The sequence below is a fragment of the Manduca sexta genome, chromosome 14 (genome assembly GCF_014839805.1).
Source record: "Manduca sexta isolate Smith_Timp_Sample1 chromosome 14, JHU_Msex_v1.0, whole genome shotgun sequence".
Lineage (NCBI taxonomy): Eukaryota > Metazoa > Arthropoda > Insecta > Lepidoptera > Sphingidae > Manduca > Manduca sexta.
The window spans coordinates 12343791-12367049 of record NC_051128.1 but is presented as its reverse complement, the minus strand read 5'-3'; the positions used below and the strand labels follow the sequence as shown (position 1 = coordinate 12367049).

At 38.5% G+C, this 23259-nt stretch overlaps 1 protein-coding gene across 6 annotated transcripts in view; it reads right to left on the bottom strand.

The window, feature by feature from the left end:
* Positions 1–747: 747 nt before the first annotated feature.
* LOC115445242 (unconventional myosin IC) overlaps positions 748–23259 on the bottom strand; it is a 63300-nt gene continuing 40788 nt past the window's right edge. For all 6 annotated transcript variants that reach the window (XM_037438542.1, XM_037438539.1, XM_037438541.1 and 3 more), the window contains 17 exons: positions 14518–14588; positions 13137–13528; positions 12159–12371; positions 9527–9789; positions 9029–9198; positions 8309–8463; positions 7419–7559; positions 6075–6216; positions 5608–5725; positions 5280–5393; positions 4790–5031; positions 4215–4484; positions 3848–3975; positions 2949–3167; positions 2459–2559; positions 1997–2099; positions 748–1796 (listed from right to left, as the gene is read on the bottom strand). In XM_037438542.1, coding sequence (XP_037294439.1) covers positions 1782–1796; positions 1997–2099; positions 2459–2559; positions 2949–3167; positions 3848–3975; positions 4215–4484; positions 4790–5031; positions 5280–5393; positions 5608–5725; positions 6075–6216; positions 7419–7559; positions 8309–8463; positions 9029–9198; positions 9527–9789; positions 12159–12371; positions 13137–13528; positions 14518–14588 — 2857 coding nt within the window. In that variant the 3' untranslated portion in view covers positions 748–1781. The remainder of the gene's footprint in view (positions 1797–1996; positions 2100–2458; positions 2560–2948; positions 3168–3847; positions 3976–4214; positions 4485–4789; positions 5032–5279; positions 5394–5607; positions 5726–6074; positions 6217–7418; positions 7560–8308; positions 8464–9028; positions 9199–9526; positions 9790–12158; positions 12372–13136; positions 13529–14517; positions 14589–23259) is intronic.

The following is a 23259-nucleotide window of genomic DNA, read 5'->3' as shown; positions in this document are numbered from 1 at the left end:
CACACAAATACAAACTTTAAGGCGAGAATGTTAGTGATTCGTGTTATTTAAAATCATTTTTGGACGTTTTAATTTATTATGTTGAAGTAAACGAGATTTCCATTGTGTAAATAAGTATGGATTTGTTAATTTTGAAACGAAATGCAATATAAATCTATAAATTAGTGATTTAGACGTAATTTGTAAATAGTTATATTTCCTCCAATATTTTTATATATAATGAAAAGACTTAATACAGCGCACTCTGGTACGACGGGGTTTGTATTATATAGATAAACTATTTGCCCTATCCAGACATCTATAGTTGCAATGGTAAACATCTTAATATTATAAAACATATCGTTCGGTTGACTGCAACTGAGTTAGAAGGTTTTTTAATTACAGACATAACAAAGGAGAAAGAGATAAGTATTTTAAAAAAAATTGGCAGGCTCGCCCCTATCACATCACGGGACGGAATACACTTGGCGGAAAATGGGTGTGCTAGTAGTTTCTCTGCCTACTCCATTGGGATTAAAGGCGTGAGTGTGTGTGTTCCGTTTATTTTATTATTACCATTGCAACTCTGGATGTAAGTCGTCACGCAATATTGTATAAAATAGATTAAATATTTTGTAATATAATTAATATACGATGAAATATTTTCCTTTTTTAATTTGTGTATTTGGTTTTGAAATCCTCGAATTCCATATACAGTATTGTTAATTTCCTAATTCAAGATTATAAAAAATAGAAAACAACCACAAATATATTTCAAATATATTTATTAATAAAATGACTGCGAATTAACTGGCTTACAGTAAGGCACTTTTGCCTGCATTCGTTATATTTATGGCCAATTAAAAATTTCACCACAAATGTTGGATCCAATTTCGGTTGTGTATGATTTGTCTTGCGGTTATATTATAACGTATTTTTCGTGATAAAAACTTGAAATAATTGAGGCTGCGTTTAATTTCTAACTCGAGCCAACAGCCAAAAGAATGTAACGCCTAGAGACGTCAACTAAAATAACATAAAGTCTAGACGATTTTCGAATACATTATAAAATTGCCTCAAATGTCAAGACTTCAAACAGAACTTCTGGGTAAGAGAGGTATTTAACTATATTTCTTTACCTGCTATGACAAATCACACAAAAAAATTGGTCCACTAGTGTGCTAAGTTCAATTCTACGAAGAACTTTAAGATACCTATTGGTATCCTAAAACTCAATGAATTTACATAATATGCACCCTCGATTCAGCTAAAATATGAATTAGACAAGTATTTTTAATTTTTACAAGTACAATTTGAACAAAAAATAATCAGGAAAATTCATGTCATAGTAACATTTTATGGCATACAAAAAATTCTAAGTACTTTGTACGTAATTTGCTCTTAATTATCACATAAAATATATAAAAATAATATAAATCTTAACATCTATTTTAGGAAATAACAGTTAAAGTGATAAAAAAAATATCTTAATAAAAACTAGACAGACTCGTTTTACACTTCCATGCCTTGCTCAACAATAAAAAATAACTTCAATCCATTACATAATAATCGATAAAAATGTATAATATTATATATAAGAATTATTTGTTTGTATAATTTGTTTGACAATAGTATTTTCATAAAACTTTATTGGTTAAAGTTTTAAGATTGCTACCTATATATTTTTAATAAATATGAAACTTACAAATCGCAAATTCATAATCTAATTCAATTAAATAATGTGTGTAGGTGTAAAAACATCGTTGTTCACATTCGTTTTATAGGATTCTTCAATACTGGTTTCATGGCGATGCAACCTGAAAATAATACGAACGTTAGAAAATAAGCATCAAAATCATTAAACTAAAGTTTGAAATATGAAAAATATTTTTTTGTTTTTTTCTAACCCAACCTAACCTAAAATAAGGAAGATTGAATAAAATATAAAAAATCAATATTGCCTAGGTTATATAAATACACTATTTTTTAAAAGTAATAAATATATTAAAACTCGTACCACAAGCAGGTTGCCGCTCTTGGCACGTTGGATGGCTGGCTGAGGACCCTTGGTGACCTCGATGGTGCCGCCCTGCTTGCCGTTCACCAAGTTGTGGGCAATGCTGCGGAGAAAAGGTTATTTTAAATTCAGGTAATCGGATGTGGGGGATTCTATTTGATTCTAATATTTTACATATTTACAAAATACGTCGTTACACTTAATACCTATAACAAGTTTTGACGCCACAATGTCTAGATAACGACTATTTGGGTATGCAAAAAACAACTCTAACTTTTTGCCTTTACAGTTAATTTTACAATAGTAGGATAGTCCAATTTCCAACTACAAACTACTAACAACAAACTTCCTAATATCGCAGTATTTAAATATACCTGAGGACTCGCTCCAGCTTGGAAAAGAAGATATATTATCAATAAAACTATTATAATTCTTTATTCTCAGTTTTGTAATATAACTCACGTTCTAGTGTCGACGATTTCGATGATCTCTGGCTTCTTGGTATAGTCGGTGACGATGGTCAGCGCCTCGATGAGATGCGTCACCGAGATAATGAGGTCACCCTGGGGAGAAAGCGGGAAATCAAGTTTGAGTGGTTTTTAGGGTCAAGGAACTAAGTTTTTAAGTTTGTTGCTGCTGGGAATCCTATCACTTGGTAAATTTTAGAAATTTTGTAGATATAGATATACATTTTGTAATATCGGTTCACATTTCTAAAGATTGTGTTGTAATTAAGTTTATTTTGTATTATAAAAAAAATATATTACGATAAGCTGGATTTTAAGAGTTCGCTATTGAAAAGAAAACAGGAGCCCAGAGCTATCTCATTGATTTATCAGTTAGAGGATTTAATATATTTATTAGATATGTCTTCATGATATTGCTAGTTTTGCGAGGGTAGTATAAAATTCCACAAATCCTAAAACACACAACAGCGCCATCTATCCCTCACCTTGTCCTTCTTAAGGTCCTGCGGTATCTTGATGAGCAGCAGCGAGTCGGACTCGTTGGTGATGACGACGCGCAGCTTGTCGAGCGGGAGGCGGTGCTTGAGCTTGAAGGTCTTGCGTCCGCTGGCGTCCAGCACGTACAGCGCCTTGTCCGACGCCAGCAGCGAGCGGTCGCGCGGCTTGTACCCGCGCCGGTCGTACTTCACAGCCTCGCACGAGTACTGCAAGTACAGATATTTAGTTTTAAATACGTGCAAAGCAAAGTGACCCCATTGTACCTGATGGTAAGTGGAGTGGGGTCCTATAGAATGTCGACTGATGACAGACTGACTGATGACAGATGATTACCCCTCAGCAGTCGACACAATTATGCCGGCCTGTTGGAAGCGGATATATACAGGCTGATCCTGGAATGCGACACACGTGGGCCGCTATGGCGGGTTTTAACTTTTAACACCTTGTGTACGGTGGTCGCTATCCAGTCTGATATAAAATATATCCTACCATAATATATATTGGGTCACTAATAGCTTGTCTTGAAGCCTGTATCCGTGAGTCATCACAGATATAGATACTATGATTGATGACATATCATACACCGGTCTAGTTACGTGGGTCATATGGATGAGTGTCATTGGATACAGCCGTTTTCTTCAATCCGAGAATGAACCAATTAAAATAACTTATTTTTAAGGATGTTAAAATAACTGTTCTGATTGGTCCATATTTGAGATAGATAGAAAAGAGATTGGGATCGTTTATTTAAAATAACGGTTAGTCTACTCATTACACTATTTCTAGTAAAGGTAGGTATTTCAGGTATTATCAGTCTTTGGAAGTCCACTACTAGACATAGGCAATATATTTCCAGGTTATAAAATGTGTTAAACGTGATACTGACCATGAGCTGCTCGCCGGTGGGCCAGGAAGGCGAGGCCATGAACGTGTTCCTGAGGATGCGGTGCTCCGGAGTCATGCGGTCGTCGCTGAACCGCTCCGCGATGCTGCTCTGGTAGCTGTTCTTCTTGCCTGTTGTTGGGTGTAGTAGATATACATGGCTTCATTAGATATTTTGAACTATGATTGCAAATCGAGGCTTATGTTTATGTATTGTACAGTTAGCAGTTTAAATAATACATAATAATACATTCAACATATTATAATGTTTAATTTGGATTTGATTTAACGGAGTGTGATTACGAGATTCTTTTTTAAATACTCTGGTCTCCATCTAATAGTTCCTAAATCCTAAATATTCGAAAACTCACCCTTAAACATCTTCTCAGCCAACACCTTCAGCTGGAACTGCTTCTTGTCCTCCTCGGAGAGCGCCAGGCGGTACTTCCTGGCGAGGTGGGCGCGGTGCATCCGGTGTAGCGCCTGCGACGCCGCCAGGCACGTGGCGGGGCACGGCGGCCAGGACAGGTCCAGGACCTTGGTCGGCAGCCTGGTGGCGAGTCGCTTCAGCCAATGCACCTTGGCAATGCCGAGGAAGCGACGGTTTTCGGGTGTCTCGGGACCGTTACGGGTGATGAAGCCTTTGAGATGAATTTTAAGTTAAATTTCACAAAAACATGTTGTCAAAATTTGTTCGGGAGAAATTGCATGTATTTAGCATAAATGTAACCGAAAGACGCCTATGTACTAACCGTAAAGAAGTAGACAAACGAGCAAGTAGGTAGTACTAACTAGTTATCCCAACCATTCCTAAACCCACATGGTCAAATGATTTTTGGTTAGGTTGTTAAGATTTAACAAAGCGGACTGGAGATCGAACAATACTCATTAGGCTTCTACCAGTAATGGCACAATAAGAAATTGAAAGTTCACATATTCTTATTACCTTTAATAAACGCTCTGATAACCTCAGCAGCCTTCTTCCTCCTCTCCCTAAGCTTCTGGGCGAGGAACCTCCTCACCCACTTCTGTATGACGATGGCAGCATTGCGCATCTTGAGGTACTGCTTCCTCTGCCAGTAGCCTCTCCAGCGGCTCTGGATGATGGTCGCGATGTCATTCTTCTTCAGCTGATACGCGTCTTCTGTTTCGAACAGGGTCTTCGGGAAGCGGATGAAGATTTTGGTGCTGGAAAATATTTGTAAAGCATTAATTTGGTTAGTTTTTTTATTTAAGAAATTTTTATATTTCGTGTTGTTGTTTGGTGTTATAATATTATGTCGACTGCTGGAAGGGTCATTAAGTCCTAAAATATTGAGTAAATCATGGTGCGAACTGCTTTGCTCTAAAATAAAGCTATCTAATACTATTTATTATTTTATTCTTATTCCACAAACTGAGTTATATAATAACAAAATCTTGCTGGTTATACTCACTTGCCCATCCTGTATTCCTCTTTTTCGAATTTAAGTGCTTCCACCAGTTTCTGGACTCCTTCCCTCGCCGGACCGCGGAAGTTGGGCCAAGTCTCGGCGCTCAAACACTTGTATCTAGGAGAATATACACGTTTAAATGGATAGGTACTGGCATAACCTTATTCCATTATCATTCAAATTAGACATATTTTTAAAAGGTGGTTTTGTAATTCCAAACTTCTAGATCTCTGAAAGATAGGTCGTTGTTCAAATCGATTATATGAAGAAAAAAATAATTTTAAAATATTATGGAGTTTCATATGGTGGTACTCTTAATAGTAATGTCTACCTCTCCAGGAAGGCCTCGTAGGTCCTCCTGTACGCGAAGCCGGCACGGCGCACGCGCAGGTTCTCCATGAGCCCGAGGTATTTCACCTGGTGAGATATCAGCTTCTCGTCGAATTGCACTAGAAATAAATATTAAAATGAGATTCCAATACCGACATTAGTTATTATTTCAGATTTTTTAAATTGCTTAGTATAAATAATAATTATTATAGACTATTATAAAGTCGAAGAATTTGGGCGTGTGTTTAATTAACTATTTATTATGGATCTATTCATTATGGATGTGGAAAGCGAATGCATTAATTGATACTTGATCTTCAACTTGCTGTTCTTAGCCCTTATCCCTTCATAATACCCGAAATATATATCGTTAATTAATTATATATTTTTGTAAATAAAATATTTTTTATTCACATAATACTCTCTAAATAGCCTAAGATGGTATATTCTAGCAAAACTTGTACTTACTGGGAGCCTTGAAGTCATTAGGCTTGATGCACCTGATGTAGGAAGGCTCCTTGCTGCTCAGGATCTTGATGAGGTCGTTGAGCGAGTTCTTGAACTGCGTAATGGCGGTTTCCGGACGCTTCTTGCTGCGAAGGTTGATGTCCTGGAATGGAATAGGGATGATGAACCAGATGCAAGAGATTAATGGTTCAAAAATCTGAGTGAAATCAGTCAGGAGATAGACCTCGGGTCAGTGGGTCTGTAACAGCGCTTTGTTGTATGTTTGGTATGGGGCAGCAGATTTCAAACAATGGTGTGTTTTTAAGAAACACCTTCAAAGTATCTATCTCATAGCCATTGGAGTATTTGATCATTATGAGATTTGCCATTCTATTTCTGGAAGGAACGAACGAAGGAAAATGCCACGCCGTACTTCGTAGTTCAAAAGGGTTCCTATTTTTATGGGTAGTCGTTACACTTAGCATCACGGTGATGATCTGCTAACCTCGTCAAAGCAATATACCCATAAATAAAAAGAGAAAAGGAAAAGACTAAAGTCGGTATAGATTATTTGGAATATGTAGTAGGAAACTTCGTTCTGGCCGTGTTACAGTAACCTTGAAACATTATATCGCTGGCTTAGGAGTTTAAATGGATTATAGCGTAAAGTCTCGTGACTTGCTGGCGACCTCGCGATTTCAACTTCAACAATATTGATTAAAGGATAATGAATTAATTTATAATCTCTTCTTATTTTGCGTTATGAGTTAATATATGTTCCCCAGTAACAAAAATATTGTTTTTTTTTATACGAGAGTGGTAAAGTTATACCACTGTACCTGATGGTAAGTGGAGTGGAGTCCAATAGAATGTCGACTGACGAGAGATGATTACTCCTCGGCAGTCGACACTTATGCCGGCCTGTTGGAATCGGATACACACAGGCTGATCCCGGAAACGATACACTTACGTGGGTCACTATAGCGGGTTTTAACACCTTGTGTACGGTGGTCGCCATATGGGCTGATATAAAATATAACCTACCAGCAGAAAATTACAAAAAATCTATGTTGTTTATTCAAATTATACCATTGACCGCAATAGTAATTTATGGAGGTTATGGCATTTGGCAAGTCTTATTAGATTCTTCACCTATCACTGCAGTCATCACCGATATTTTGTGTATATGCCTTGAATCCACTAGACACAGATATGCACCCTTAATTCTTATTTTTTATTGTTATTTATGCCCTTATTACATCAAATATAGCTGGTGAAATGTGGATGCGATAGGACCTTTGCTCACACTTGAACTTGAAGAAAGCGTGATGCTATATAACTGATGAAGTCTGATGGTATGTTTACCTTGAAGCAGCTCTCGACGATGGTGTTGTGGCTGGAGGCCATGAGGCTCTGCACGTCGCGGTACAGCAGGTCGTTGTTCTTCTCCAGGAACGTGTTCACGTTGTACGTCACCTCGCCGGCGTAGTGGACCAGGCAGAACTCCTACAGGAACACAATAGGATTGGATAGAAATCTTGAAAATATCTTAAAACTACTTTCATTACTAGTTGTAAATTTAACATTACAGCTGTTTCGGAGTTTGGATTATTTTCAAGGTAAATTTTGACATTCCTATAATAAATGAAACCACATACTCGTCTTTACATCGGCGAACATTTTGCTAAAAATCATCCATTAATAACGAATATTTTGACCGAATATCACAATTTTGTTTTCTGTTATTTTCTTATTTTTAGTGCTAGTGTTTTAAGTGCGAACATGACGTGTGCATGGGTATATTTCTGACTAAAAGTATGACTTCGCCGCTGCGACAACTTTTCTTGGAATTTAATATTAGTAATATTATTATTATTATCAATTAAAATGTCTTTTTATTGATATTTATTTTGTTAGTAACTTAAAAATTTTCTTTTACACCTATAATTTGAGTTACCTACTTATTTTTTTCAAGAAGATAATATGTTTCCATTTAGTAACGCAACGTCAAAATGACCTTGTATAATATTATCATTTCTAATAAATTGTAGTTGATGGTTGCACCAATATATTTTCTATCCTATCATCAAATCTACGTTTCAGGATCATCCAACCAACACAAATGGGATATTTCTGGCGACTGCCAAAGTTCGCAGTCTCTTTAACAATATATTTTCACTACATTATACTCTTATCAACTCTAGTTCACTCATTTATCACATCTCATTTTCAGGCTATTATCAAAGTATACTTACATCCCTGCCCATGATCTTCTGCGTCTTGATGTCTGCCTTGCGATGCGACTTGTAGTGCTGGTGACCGTCAAGGTGCTGCGTCAGTTTCTCCAGGAAGCTGGCGTCGGTCGCGTCTCCAGGGCGGAGGCACTCATCGTCCAGGATCGAGATTATACCTAGGTTTAAAGAATTTTAGGATAAGTTGAGGCAGATTTGTAGTGAGTACAGAGTAGTAGGTAAGAATTTACAAATATAATGTAAGCTGTAGTATTATGTACTTAGAGAAATATTCAATAAAGAGTCTAAAACAACCACCTCATCAGGACGTCTTCACATAAATTTTTATACTTGATGACCCTGGCGTCAGCGCACAGCATCAACATGTGTCATAGCTAAATTCTTTACAGACTGTTCAGTAATATGACGCAAAAAGAATTTAGCTCTTGAAATTATAATCAGATCCTCTTGTTACTCTACCTAGCGGAAGATAGAATGCTAGACTAATATGCGACCAAATATCACAGCGTTGTAAATACTTCGTAATTTGTGTCAGGCCTGATGTAGATAATGTTATGACCCAGAGGCTAGCTTAGATCATTACAAAGATTTTTAAGCATCTGTCGGCATATAAGGAACTGGGTTATCCCATGATCGCCATTTAAAAAATCCATATAAAAAGTCGGCAATACGCTACCGGCTTTAAAGGGAAGAAGACTTGAAAAAGAGAATGACATGTTGTACCTTTATGCTTGGCCTCAATGAGATCGCAGATGACGATGTTGTTGAAGTACTCGACGGGTTCCCACTCGATGCCTTCGCGCAGGTACTCCTCCTGCTCCTGCTTCAGGGTCAGCTCTATGAACAGCTGCTGGAGCTTCTCGTTGCAGAAGTTTATGCAGAACTGCTCGAAACTATGCAAATATTTCAATTGGTTAATATTTTTGTAGAAAAATAATAAAGATATTGTTACTCATATTAATATTATCAAAGCCAAACCACTGTTGGGTACGAGCTCCATCTAATACTGAGAGGGTTTATATCATGTCAACTATATTTCTGCTACTTCCCTTTAAGGTCTGAGCAGCGTGATAGAACCGTTAATCTACTTTCAGAAATTTAGAGGCTTTTCAGTTTACAATGACGTATTTTTGCTTTGGCCGATTTTACATCGCCTTTTTGTGTTAAAACCTTCAAACATTTAAAAAAATTTGGTATTAAACTGAATAAAAAAGCACTCACCTATTCTTAGGGAAAATCTCAAATCCATAGATATCGAGGATACCGATGACTGAGGATCTCAAGTCCTTCTCCTTGGGAGTGAGGGAGGCGTTGAGGCGCGACACCAGCCAGCTGAAGTGCTTGTCGTAGATGGCTTTGGCGAGGGCATCTCTCGCGTATTGCGCCTGCTCAATGTCCAAGGGAGTTTGGACAACGTCACCACGCGCATCGATGGTGCGGTGGGTCAGAGCTTCACGGAGTTTGTTCGCGTTTACTTTTAAGAGCTGTGGAAGGTGGGTTACTTTAATTGCTGGTGGTAGGATATATTTTATGATCACCCGGACAGCGACCGACGTAGTGACCCACTAAGTGTGTCGCATTCCAGCATCAGCCAGTGTATATCCGATTCCAACAGGCCGGCATAGTTGTGCCGACTAGCGATAGGTACATCCCTAGTCAGTCGACACTCTTTCTGGACCCTATTTCAGTTACTATGAGGTGAAGTGAAACCACATAACCGTTCCAATATAAACAACCTTGCGTTGTAAAATACCATAGAAGATAGACATTTGGAAGAATCTCATTTCAGAGGCAAAGATTAATTTTGGATTGCTGAGCCGGCGAAGTAAGTCAGAACATAGATACAAATTGTAAATTACTTGTTAATAGTAAGAATAGACCAATAATTTTTCTGTAAATACGTCAAACTTAATTCTGATTGGCTCATTCTCACTATTGACCCCACGGGAACAGTTAAGTTCCTTTATAGGAATCATTGGTTTAGGACTTAGAGTAGTATTTGACTAATGAAATATATACAAATATATTTATTTTACGACAATAGTGGCATATCATAAAGTCCGTTGATAGCGGTGAGCTTGACCTTCCTCGATTTATGGTTATTTGATAGCAGTGGCCCACATTCCCACGGCTTGCGCAATGAGCTACGATTAGAATATTCAATTACTAATGGATTCAGAATAACTTTTTTATACGTGAACGGCAAAGCGACCCCACTCCACCTGATGGTAAGTAGAGTGGGGTCCAATAGAATGTCGACTGACGAGAGATGATTACTCCTCGGCAGTCGACACAATTATGCCAGCCTGTTGGAACTAAATATACACAGGCTGATCTCGAAACGCGACACACTTACGTGGGCTTAAACACTTCGCTATTCGGGTGGATATAAGAAAACCTCGTCGAAAATCAACGGAAGAATGGATTTTCATTTTTTTATAGTTTGGGGTCAGAGTTAATAAATTCCAGGAGAAAATAATTTTCATCGATATTTTATACCAATCAAATGATGAATAAGTAACCTTTTAGTGTTAAACGTATCGATTTCGCGGTTGGATATCGAACATAGACGTCGCGTGTTCAATGGAACGACAGCATCTAATATGTTCATACTAACTGGCCAAGACTTGACTTGGTTTAAGTTGAGTATAATAACTTATCATTTACCATTTCTGTGTATTGTTAGGCCAGGTTAATGATACATATCCTAGTTTCAATTTTTTTTTTAAGGTATGGTGTGTTGGTTCTTCCGTGTAGCCTCTACTACGTTGAAATATATCATATTATAAACATTGTTTTTTCTAGCAAAGGCTATATTGTATTGTTACCGTAATCTAAGTATTGAGTAAAAAAAAACTATTCGTCCCTCGACAGTTGCCAGGCACATGCGAATTTCTCTTGCTTGTCATGACCATCGTCATCATTGGCACTTATTTGCGTGAAATTATTAATGGATATGGAATGTATTTTGCATTTGCCCTGGTGCAGGGTCTTATTAGATAAAACCCGAAAGATCCCATTTTGAATTTTTCTAGCGTATTTAACGATATGCTGAGCGTACTCAGCAAATCACAAAAACTACTCGTTATGGGTTTTTCTACATTCGTAAATCAGTAATAGTATTTATTATTAAGTACTCTACCATCCTATCTATAATAGTTATTTTATTTAATTTAAAGAGTAATTATTCGCTATCATTTCGGCCTTATATAGTACTTAATAGATTAATGTTTAAAATAATTCCGCTGTGTTTATCAGCACTTCATTCGAGTGCGTGTGTTGTGTAAACAGCTAGAACAATAGGACAACTAGCAATTGTTCTAGACTTAGGGTTTGGACTGCAATTTGGAAATATAATGGAAATTAAACAATTCGCTATTGTATTAGTACCTATGAACTGTTTTGTTGAAGTTACCAAATAAATCGTATTTGTATAGGGAAATATTAAATATCATTACGTGATTTGTTATTTCTTGCGGGTCTCTTTTATTCACAGAAATGATTACCATACAGGTAATTATCGTTTTAATACGAAATACTTTTTCATTTTAGATTTATTCCTACATTCATCTACGAAAAGACTTACTCCCCTTATTCATAGACGTTTCTTATCTAAGGACGGAGTAAAGCTGCGATAACAAGTCTGATTCTCAGTGCTGACGACATGGCAGCTTCCACAGTGCGTGGACATGGGCCGTTGTGATTGGCTAATATTGAGATACAACAATATTAGCCAATCACAACAACGAATTTCAATTTATAAAATGTTGTGTATACGGCATCAGTTCTGACATCTAACATCACTATCAAAGACCCAACATAAGTGGACTCTATATTCTTAGCTAATAATTACCTCAGCAGTGTTCCCGCTGTTTGCATCATGACTCAGGATCTCAGCGTATCCCTTGTCGTTCTGCACGAACTTCACGTTGCCGAGATGCAGCACGCTGGCTATGATCTCGAAGATCTCTCGCTGCTCACTCGCTCCGATCTCGATCACTTTCATCGCCTCCTGTACGATCCTGAACTGCTCCACGTCTGTGTTCCTTTGACTCTGGTTTGATGCCTGGAATGGAAGTTCTAGTTGTTTATAAATAGAAAAAACAAGCAAACAGCGCCTTTATCTCCGAAGGGGTGTGTAGAGGTGCAACCACGGGTCCTTTGTCCTTTTTTTGGCCATATATGTTCCGTCGATGTGATAGAGGGCAAGTTTATAGTTATATCTGGTACAAATTCAAGACTCCGGGTACTGAGTAGAAAAATTCAATATCACTTTGCTCGGGATTCGATCCTAGGACTTGAGAGCGGTGTCGTATCGCGCACGCAATACAACTACGCCACCAAAGCAGTTTTATTTGTTTACTATGCATATTTTTGTCTGTTGATCTGGGGTGCTGTACTATTTGGTGTCAATTTTGAGGTCAATTCTTTCAGGGTTAAAGGAAGACTGTACTACGGATTTCCTCAAATTTAGTCAACGTTGTGAAATAATGATGCATAAGTCCAAAATAATTACATTTTAATGATGATCGGTTTTATATTTTTGTTTAATAATTTACGTATATATTAATGTTAAGAGATAAACAGATGAATCACGTGAATTAACTGATGATTAATAATAATAATCAACAAATGTATTAATGCGTTTAAAAATATGTACAACATAGGATCAATTGGTATTGCAAACATACAAGGCGATACCTCATTAAAAGTCATGTCCTAGTTATAAAAAAATACTTAAATAGTCTAATTCGAAAATTTTCGCAAAATTAGAAACGATTTAAAAAATCGCTCTTTTTATTTATTTCTTAAAAAGTACTTTGATACTCACCGAATCCGGAGTGTATTTGTAAGTCTCGGGTCTACCCTGGAGCTTCAGATGCTTCAGCAGCTCCTGATCGCCACCAGCCAGTAGCTGATAGAAGATATGGAAGTTCCTCTCGCCAGCCATTTGGCTAACCACACGGGACTTCTCTAGGAGATAATTCAGGATATGCCCACCCTCGGGAGCCCCTTCATAATTGAACTGAATGTCCATGTATTTGCCGAAACGACTAGAGTTGTCATTCCTGTGGGTCTTGGCATTGCCAAAAGCCTCAAGCAGTGGGTTCGTCTGCAGAAGCTTGTCTTTCACTGTCTCTACGTTGTGGAGATGGTTTGTCCTGGCCGCGATGTATTCGAGGACCTTTTTGGACGCTTCCGTCTTTCCTGAGCCGGACTCGCCTAAAGGAAGAGTTAATTATAGTAATGAGGAAATGTTTGAACGATTTAAATCGTGCATTGTCATCTCTTGATATTCGCCGCTGAGTCGTAGAGGAAGTGAAGGTCTACTTATTCTTTAATATAAGACCATTTTTACGGAGTACCTACTTATAATGATTTCTTATTAACATATATTATGAATTAGTGTATTAAGTTTATATATTTGATTTGTGAGATAATTATTCAAATATCTAAATAAGAATTTCGATCAATGTAAAACAATTTTTTTTTCCGCCAGTATCTCTTAAAATATTGGATTTTATTAAATATAATATTCATCACTTCGTCACGCATTATTTTTTTATTAAATTTATTAATGCTAAGACTGCGACAAAATAATCAAGGCTTTCAGGAAAATGATAAAAAATTTCCTCAAACATAACAATTTGACAAGTTCTATCAATGAAATCATTCTTATGTACCTATGTAAGATAACGTTTTTATATAAAATAAATCATAATTATACTTTTATGGATATTACCATTTCTTTTTCAATGTAGATAAGCAAGACTTAGAAATGAATGCTCCAGGAAAATGATAAAGTGAAAAAAATGATAAAAATGTCTGCTTGACAAGTAAATATTAATTTATCAAGTTCTATCAATGAAAGTATACTTTCATATGTAGAATGATATGATTAAAAATTAAACCTGAGTGCCTACTAGTCCAACCTCGGCCACGACAGCCAATATCAACAATCAGCCAGGTACGCAGGAGATATTATAGTGCACAAGTGTGTGCGCAATACACAGGTGCACTCTCTGTTCCCTCACTCTCATAGTCCGGTGAGACGGCAATCCGACATGATCGGAGAGAGATCAGACTCAACCTGGGATTCGAACCCAGGTCCTCAATGCAGTAGTCGTACTCCTACCGCGTAAGCATAACAAAAAAAAATAACACTTAAATCGCATAAAATATTGTAGTCACAAAATAATAGTATAACTCACCAGAAATAAGAATACATTGCTCTCTATGTTCGTAAACCAGCGAACGGTAGGCATTGTCGGCGATAGCGAAGCTGCAATGGAAATAAATTTGTGTCATACAAACTATTGTTATTTTGAAAGCAGTTATGTATAATGCCTATTCAAGAAAAGGCGCCCTACTACTTCTTAAGCGGGGTATAACTTAACTTTATTGTTGTAAGATGTTTAAGTAATAGTTTTAAAACTAGTTCAGGAGCCTTATTCTCTATCCCGCACGTTATTTTAACAGTGCGTAACAAGCACGTAACACAACGCGTCATGTTTAGGACTATAGAAGTTTGACTTACAGAATACCATTCCACGCACATTTCTCGAAGATAACATGACACGGCCGCGTTACGCGTTTACACTATCATACAGAATAAGGGCCCTGAATATCTGTATGACATTAATAGCATAACATTTGATGGTAGGATATATTTTATATCCGCCGGGATAGCGACTGCGAGCGTGTTTAGTGGATTCTAGGCATATAGGAGGAGAAACTTATTTCACTGTTACCAAATGAAATAATCTCAGATTCATTCCGGTCAATAGTATACATATTTTGAATAAACGTCATTTTTTTATTTACTGGTAGGATATATTTTATATCAGCCCATATGGCGACCACCGTATACAAGGTGTTAAAACCCGTCATAGTGGTCCACGTAAGTGTCACGTTCCGGGATCAGCCTGTATATATCCGGTTCCAACAGACCGGCATAATCGTGTCGACTGTCGAGGAGTAATCATCTCTCGTCAGTCGACATTCTATTGGACCCCACTCCACTTACCATCATGTGTAGAGGGGTCATTTTTCCGTGCACGTATTTTTTTTTTGCATAAAATTAGTACTAAATAAGTTCGGTTGCCAAGCACAATATTATTCACAAACATATCTATACACAATCATATATCAGGCGCTATCAGCAGGATTTATTTTTTGTGTGCGTGGACACGATAAGCGAATTTATACGCGATGACTAAACTTAATATTGCTTACTATAACTTTGTCTAATGTATGTACTAGCTTTTGTTCACGGCTTGACCCGCGTTAAGGAGTTTTTCGGTATAAAAGTCCCACTTTCTGTTCCCGGAATAGAAAGTAGCCTATAACCTTCCCAGGGTCTGAAACTATCTCCATACCAAGTTTCATAAAAATTCATTCAGTAGATTTTGGGAAAATCGATAACGTACAGACAGACAGTAAAGGAAACTTTGTTTTATAAAATGTGTAGACAGATTTGTTATGCTAATTTGTATATCTGTGGGTAAGCAGAGATTTAAATACCATTACACGGTTCGCTAGTTTTTAATTAGATATTATTGGTCTATTGACATATCTGTTTCGTAACCGTTGTTTATAATAATAAACGAATTCTATAATAATTCGCGTGATGGTGGTATGTGTGTGAGAGCGAAAGGTATTCAAATTCGCACGCATTTGCCGCCAACTAAATCGACCAATACCGCTGGCCAACGGGAGGCCACACGCCCGCGCCATCCAGCGGATGACGCCAGTAACAAAAGTTTGGTGCATCGATGGCGGCACGTTCCCCGGCGCGCTTCATAATTAATGCAATAACTGTGAAAGTATAGATCGCCCAGGACCTATAATCCTTACATTGTGTGTACTAACTGTGTGTGGTGTCCTGACAAACGTGACGAAGTGCAGCAGCATAACCAAGGCGGGTTCCTGACGTCGTGTGGCAGTGGCAGATGTGAGTACTTGCATGCATTTCCATCGTCACGCGAATATACGTCTATGTCCCTATGTATCATCACGATACATATTTTGGTGCCGAAACCCGGGAATAGCGATCATAATTGGTCAGCTATTTCAATCATTTAGTTTGAGTTATTTCGATAAATTTGTCTCAATAGCCGAAACATTACGATAACCCGCCATTACTCGCTTCAATACATAGTTTAATCTAACTTTCCAGTAAAGGCATATGATTGTTTGCATACTTAAAACCTTAAATTTCGTTGTGTTTACAATTGATTTCTGTAATAACATTCATTTCCATGCGATTTAAGTAACAATTTACTATTTGTTACGCGCTAACATTAGGTACTAATAGCGGCGCGCAAACTTCGTAGTGCCTATTTGTTGTAAATCGTCAACGATATACGTAGTTTATTCTAATAATAATAATTATTATTTTTGTGTGAGTGGCTACTTCGCTGTTACAGTTAATCAGTGTATATTACTTTTCCCGATGCAAACAATTAAATCGTATTTCGAATAATATCCGCCATTTTGCAGTTTAAGTTGCGCCGACGTATATTTGCCGCTTATGTATTTAAATAGTAAATACATAATATTCAAAAGCGTTCTCGTACTATAAGCCGATGTGTTATAATTATATACGTTAGTGTTAATTGTGATTTTCTCGTCTCGTTACCGTCGATACATCTATTCATTTTAAATTCGTTAGTGTTTCGTCGCGTTTCGATCCTCTCACATTTTCACCTATTCATAATAATTATTAGCACATACAGACCGGCTTGTACGCAGATTCAATTCGGTATCGGTTTTAATACAAAAGGTGTCGTTCATCCGTATTAATTCTAGCGACGTCTATTTATTAAAACATACACAGTTAGGTATCTACCTAAGTCAAAATAAGCGGCAAAGTACATTTATATACTTTCGTTACTGTCGTGTATACATACATACGTAAGCCATTCCGTCACTCCTACTGTTGTCGTAATAAATACGTTAGTGCTATTTACTTCAATCGTTTTAACTAATTCGTATAGTACTATTTCTCGCGACAAACAAGTTGAGTTGTGACAACTTTTCGTAGATATATAATTATTGTGTTATATATTTAATTTTCATTTCATTGCGTAATCATTAGGTATTACATACCTACTTATACGTTCATTCGTTCACTCATTCGCTGTGCCTACTATTCAGACTCGTGCGTTCAGCGTTGTATTATCCGGTGTTGTTTAGGCATATTTATCGCGTATAACGCTTCCATCTGTAACGGGGTAGGCTGTGAGTATAAACTTTTTTAAGTTTAACATTTCGTTTAGTCGATTTAAAAATCGTTTAAGATGTCGTATCGTACGGTACGCGTTTGTAAACCTAAAGGGCGTGTTACTAAGTCGGCAAGTTTAGTTCGCCCACATATTCAGGAGTTGCCTGTGCTTCGCCGCAAGCGCACTCTGCCCTTAAATCGTTTAAAGAAACTTCTCGAAGTTGCTAAATTAGCAAAGGATGATGAGTCATCTTTAGATTTGTTTAGTATTCAAATTTCCGCGTTACCGAAATTAATTGAAAGTTTTGAAAGTGCTCATTCGGACATTTTATGTGTTATCGATGATGATGATTCCGAACACGAGGATGAAGTACGTGACGAGTTCGATAATATTCATTTTGAGATTTTGGCAATCCATCGAAAATTATTTCCCGAATCTAATTGTAAACCGTGCGATAAGAAGGCGAATTGTTCGTCCGCAGCAGACGTTAAGTTACCTAAAATTAACTTACCATCGTTTTCCGGGGAAATAAAAGAGTGGCCAAAATTCTTTGATTTGTTTAATTCGTTGATTCATAACAATGAATCGCTATCAGACACGAAACGTATGCAATATCTCGAAACATGTCTCAGTGGGGATGCATTAGGTGTTATTCGATCTTATCCCATTCAAGGTAAATACTATCGCAGTGCATATGAGGCGCTGGTCGCCAGGTTTCGAGATAAGCGAGAATTAGCTTTTACGTGTTGGAAAGAGATATTAAATATTAATTTGAAATCTCTGTCACCTGTCGAATTTCGGCGTAATTTGGATTTAATAAATGAAAATTTAAACGTATTATCCGGTCTTGACCTTCCTACTCATGAGTGGGACTTCGTTCTGTGTTATTTAGTATTATCGAAATTAGATACCCAGACTCGACGTTCTTTTGAACAAAAGCAAGAGGCTACTGAATTGCCGCAGTATCAAGCGCTGAAAACCTTTTGTTTAATCGAGCTGATGCTTTCATTCGCGATAACCATTTTTCTTCAAGTAGCCAGGTTAGTCCTGATGTAGGGAAACCTTCAGACAAAGCTAAGCCACTTAAAAGCGTATCGTCGAGTAATTCGAAGTTTCAGAAGAAAACCACAGTATTTCTTGCAAATAACACAGATAATTCCGTATCCAACAAGAAACTCAGTTCATCTTCTTCTCATTCACCTGTAGCGATATCCGTAAAGTGTTCATTTTGTTCGGGTGATCATTCGATAAACAAATGTAATAAATTCGTACAACTTTCAGTCGCGGAACGCAGTAACCATGCGCGCACTCATCGTTGGTGCTTCAATTGTTTAAAACCGTCTCACAGCGTCAAGGATTGTAAATCTTTGTTCAGGTGTTATAAATGTCATAAACGGCATCATTCACTTCTACATGAGGAAGCATCGTCCACTCCTTCAAATGTGGTTCCAGATGGTGAAACACCGAATAATCAGGTTCGCGTGTTGACTAGCATGCGTGAACATTCTTTTGTTTTATTATCCACAGCTGTTGTCCAAATTCGCGATTCATCGGGACATTTTCAATCGTTTCGAGCCTTGATTGATTCTGGTAGTCAAAGTCACTTTATCACCGAGGAGGTCGTTCATCGATTGGGTCTCATCAGTAATTCGACGTCGAATAAGGTTAGTGGATTGGGTCATTCATTAGCTCCAGTGTCAGGTATGGTACATCTTGATATTGGGCGAAGCGGTAAAGCTCTCTTTACCATCAAAGCCTTGACTTTGCCAAGTATCTGTGGTAAGATGCCATCAATTCGACTTGATAAATCTTCGTGGCATCATATTAAAGCGTTGCAGTTAGCAGACCCAAATTGTCACAAACCTGGTCCAGTCGATCTTCTTATAGGTGCGGAGTGCTTTGCTTCGCTTCTGTTGCCGGGATCAATTAAAGGTGACTCCAATCAACCGTCAGCTCTTAATTCCGTATTCGGTTGGCTGCTGGTCGGGAATGTCGGATACGTAGAGCCTGAAGCACACTCGTTCTTCGTTCATGAGGAGCCACAACTTCATGATGAGTTAAAGAAATTATGGCAGCTGGAGGAATTGAGCGTTTTTCCTTCGAAACCTCTCACCGTCGAAGACGAGAGATGCGAGCAAATCTTCAAAGACCTTCAGGTAAGAGATCCCGCTGGTCGATACATTGTATCTTTGCCTTTCAGAAACGAAGAGCACGAGACTACCTTTCCCGGATCTCGTGATACAGCTTTGAGGTGCTTTCATTCAATTGAGAAACGCCTCCTCAAGAACATGGAGTTGTATGAAAAATACTGTGACTTCATGAAGGAATATCTCGATCAGGGTCACATGAGCCTTGTACCGACTGAAGAATTGAGTATCGGAAAATACTTCATTCCTCATCATTTTGTACTCCGTACGGAGAGCAGCACTACTCCTCTTCGTGTTGTATTCAACGCCTCCGCAAAAGATGCGAGAGGACTATCGTTAAATGATGTGTTGCTCGTAGGTCCTAAATTGCAAACGAATATTGTTGAAATTCTTCTAAAATTCCGCGTTCATTCTGTTGTTTTCACCGCAGACATGAAACAAATGTACCGACAAATTCTCATTCGAGCGTCTGATCGTGATTATCAGCGCATCTTCTGGCGATTTAATGCGGACCAACCCGTGCAAGAATATCGTCTTAATACCGTGACCTACGGCGTGTCTTCCGCACCTTTTCTCGCATGCCGTACTGTCAAACAGCTGATTCATGATGAGGGTGGTGACTTTCCACTTGCGAGTCAAGTTTTGGGATCCGATGTTTATGTCGATGACATAATAACTGGTTTTAGTAACGTTCGTATGGCTCAAAATGCGAAAACTCAAATAATCGAACTTTTGAAAAGGGGACATTTCGAACTCAGAAAATGGGCTAGTAATGTACCTCAGTTACTCTCTGATTTACCACGAGAATATTGCTTAACCGATCCTGTATCCATGGATGTTGACGACAACCCTACTCTCAAGGTATTAGGTCTTAAGTGGGATCCTTGTAATGATTCGTTCCTTTTTTCAGTAACTCCTCAGCATAAGAAATGTTCGAAGCGTAACATTCTTAGCGAGCTTGCACGTATATACGATCCACTTGGCTTCCTGTCGCCATTAATTTTGGTGGCAAAGGTGTTGGTTCAGCGCCTCTGGATCCTTGAGATAGGTTGGGATGAAGACCCTCCCGATAATATAGTCCAGTTTTGGTCTCGATATCTTGAACAATTACCATTGTTAGAATCGTTACAGATTCCCCGTTTGTTTGCTGGACAGGATTGTATTTCTTGGGAGTTACATGGCTTTTCAGACAGTTCGGAAACAGGTTATGGTGGTGTGATTTATTTACGAACCGTGAACGCTGAGGGTAACATTCAGACCTTCTTTGTTTGTTCAAAAGCGCGAGTCGCACCTACAAAATCCACTTCCCTTCCTAGGTTGGAGCTTTGCGCTGCAGTTCTTCTTGCCGACCTGCTGAAATTTGCCATGGATGCTTTCTCATCCCGGTTAACATTTACCGGTGTTTTCGCCTGGTCTGATTCTACCGTTGTACTAGCGTGGCTTCGCTCTCACTCCTCGCGCTGGAAAACTTTCGTTGCGAATCGCGTTAGTCACATTCACGAAGTCATTCCAGACGTTCACTGGTGCCATGTGGATTCCGAAAATAATCCGGCAGATGTAGCTTCTCGTGGTCAGCTGCCATCCGATCTCGTCAACAATAGCTTATGGTGGGTGGGTCCCGCCTGGCTTCGCTCCCCTTCTGAGCAATGGCCACAACTTGAAATTAATCCTAACGAGGACCTCCTTCATTTTGAGGAAAAAGCTTTAAAAACGTTCTTTACCTCCGACGATGCGAAGAATTCCTTTATCGACACTCTTCTCATTCGTTATTCTTCGATTCGAAAAATACAGCGTATCATTTGTTGGTGGTTAAGATTCATTAGATTTTTACGAGATAAAAATATTCGTTGCTCAAATCCTTTTCTCGATCGTGTTGAGCTTCATGTCGCTTTGTTGATCGTCGTAAAGCACATTCAACAATCCTTTTTCGAAAACGAAATACGCCAGTTGCGGGAAGGACAATTATTAACAAAACAGATGCGTAAGTTGAACCCCTTTCTCGATGTGCAGGGAATTCTCAGGGTGGGCGGTCGCCTTGCAAGATCCGGCCTCGAATTCGAGCATAAACACCCCGCTTTACTCCCTCGTAAATCCAGGTTAACTTACCTTGTTATAGAAGCCGTTCATCGTGAAAATTGTCACGCGGGCGTGAATACCACGCAGTATCTTCTTTCGCAACAGTTTTGGGTATTGTCTCCTAAACGTGCCATTCGGCATTGCCTATCCAAATGTGTGTCGTGTTATAAAACGCATCCATCCCCACTGGAACCTTTCATGAGTGATTTGCCTGCAGTTCGTGTAAATCAGGTGAAACCGTTTTCTGTTGTAGGGACCGACTACGGCGGCCCTTTTCGTATTAAAACCGGTAAACATCGAGGTGCGAAAATCACTAAAGCTTACTTATGTTTATTCGTTTGTCTCGCAACTCGCGCAGTTCATCTTGAGGCAGTCTCAGATCTTTCTTCGGATGCTTTCCTCGCTGCTCTGCGTCGGTTTTCCGGGCGACGCGGACGGGTCAGCATAATTCATTCTGATTGCGGGACAAATTACGTTGGTGCTAATGCACAATTAACTGAATATATGCGAAGTGCTGCTCATGCTAATCAAATCGAATTTCGTTTCAATCCGCCCTCAAGTCCCCACTTTGGTGGAGTGTGGGAAATACAGATAAAATCCGTAAAATCGCATTTATATCGTATCGTTGGCGATCAATGTTTAACATTTGAAGAGTTAACAACACTCTTTGTACAAATCGAATCGATGTTAAATTCGCGACCTCTTTGTCCTCTGAGTTCAGATCCTAATGATTTTGCTGTTCTAACACCAGGGCATTTTCTTACTCTTGAGCCGTTAACATCTGTCCCTGATGAAGATGTAACTTCTTTGAACATAAATCGTTTGGGCCGATGGCAACTGATTCAACGTTTTCAGCAGGATTTCTGGAACCGTTGGAAACATGAATATCTTCATTCTCTGACTCAGCGGGCGAAGTGGACTAAGCATTCAAAACCGTTGAGCGTAGGATCAGTAGTTATTGTTAAAGCCGATAATTCGCTTCCTTTACATTGGCCGTTAGCTCGGGTTGAAGAGTTACATCCGAGTCCTGATGGCGTAGTCCGCATTGCCACGATACGTACTGCTGAAGGCTCTCGTTTCACGAGGCCTTTAGTCAAACTCTGTCCGTTGCCGAATCAAAACGAATAACGTGACTTAACTTAAACCTATAGTTCATAATTTTAAGTTCGTAATCATAATTTTAAGATCATATGCCTTTTAAGTTAGGTTAATTTTTTCTTAAATTTTGAAAAATACATTAATGTATTTTGGTGGGCGGAATGTTTCGTAACCGTTGTTTATAATAATAAACGAATTCTATAATAATTCGCGTGATGGTGGTATGTGTGTGAGAGCGAAAGGTATTCAAATTCGCACGCATTTGCCGCCAACTAAATCGACCAATACCGCTGGCCAACGGGAGGCCACACGCCCGCGCCATCCAGCGGATGACGCCAGTAACAAAAGTTTGGTGCATCGATGGCGGCACGTTCCCCGGCGCGCTTCATAATTAATGCAATAACTG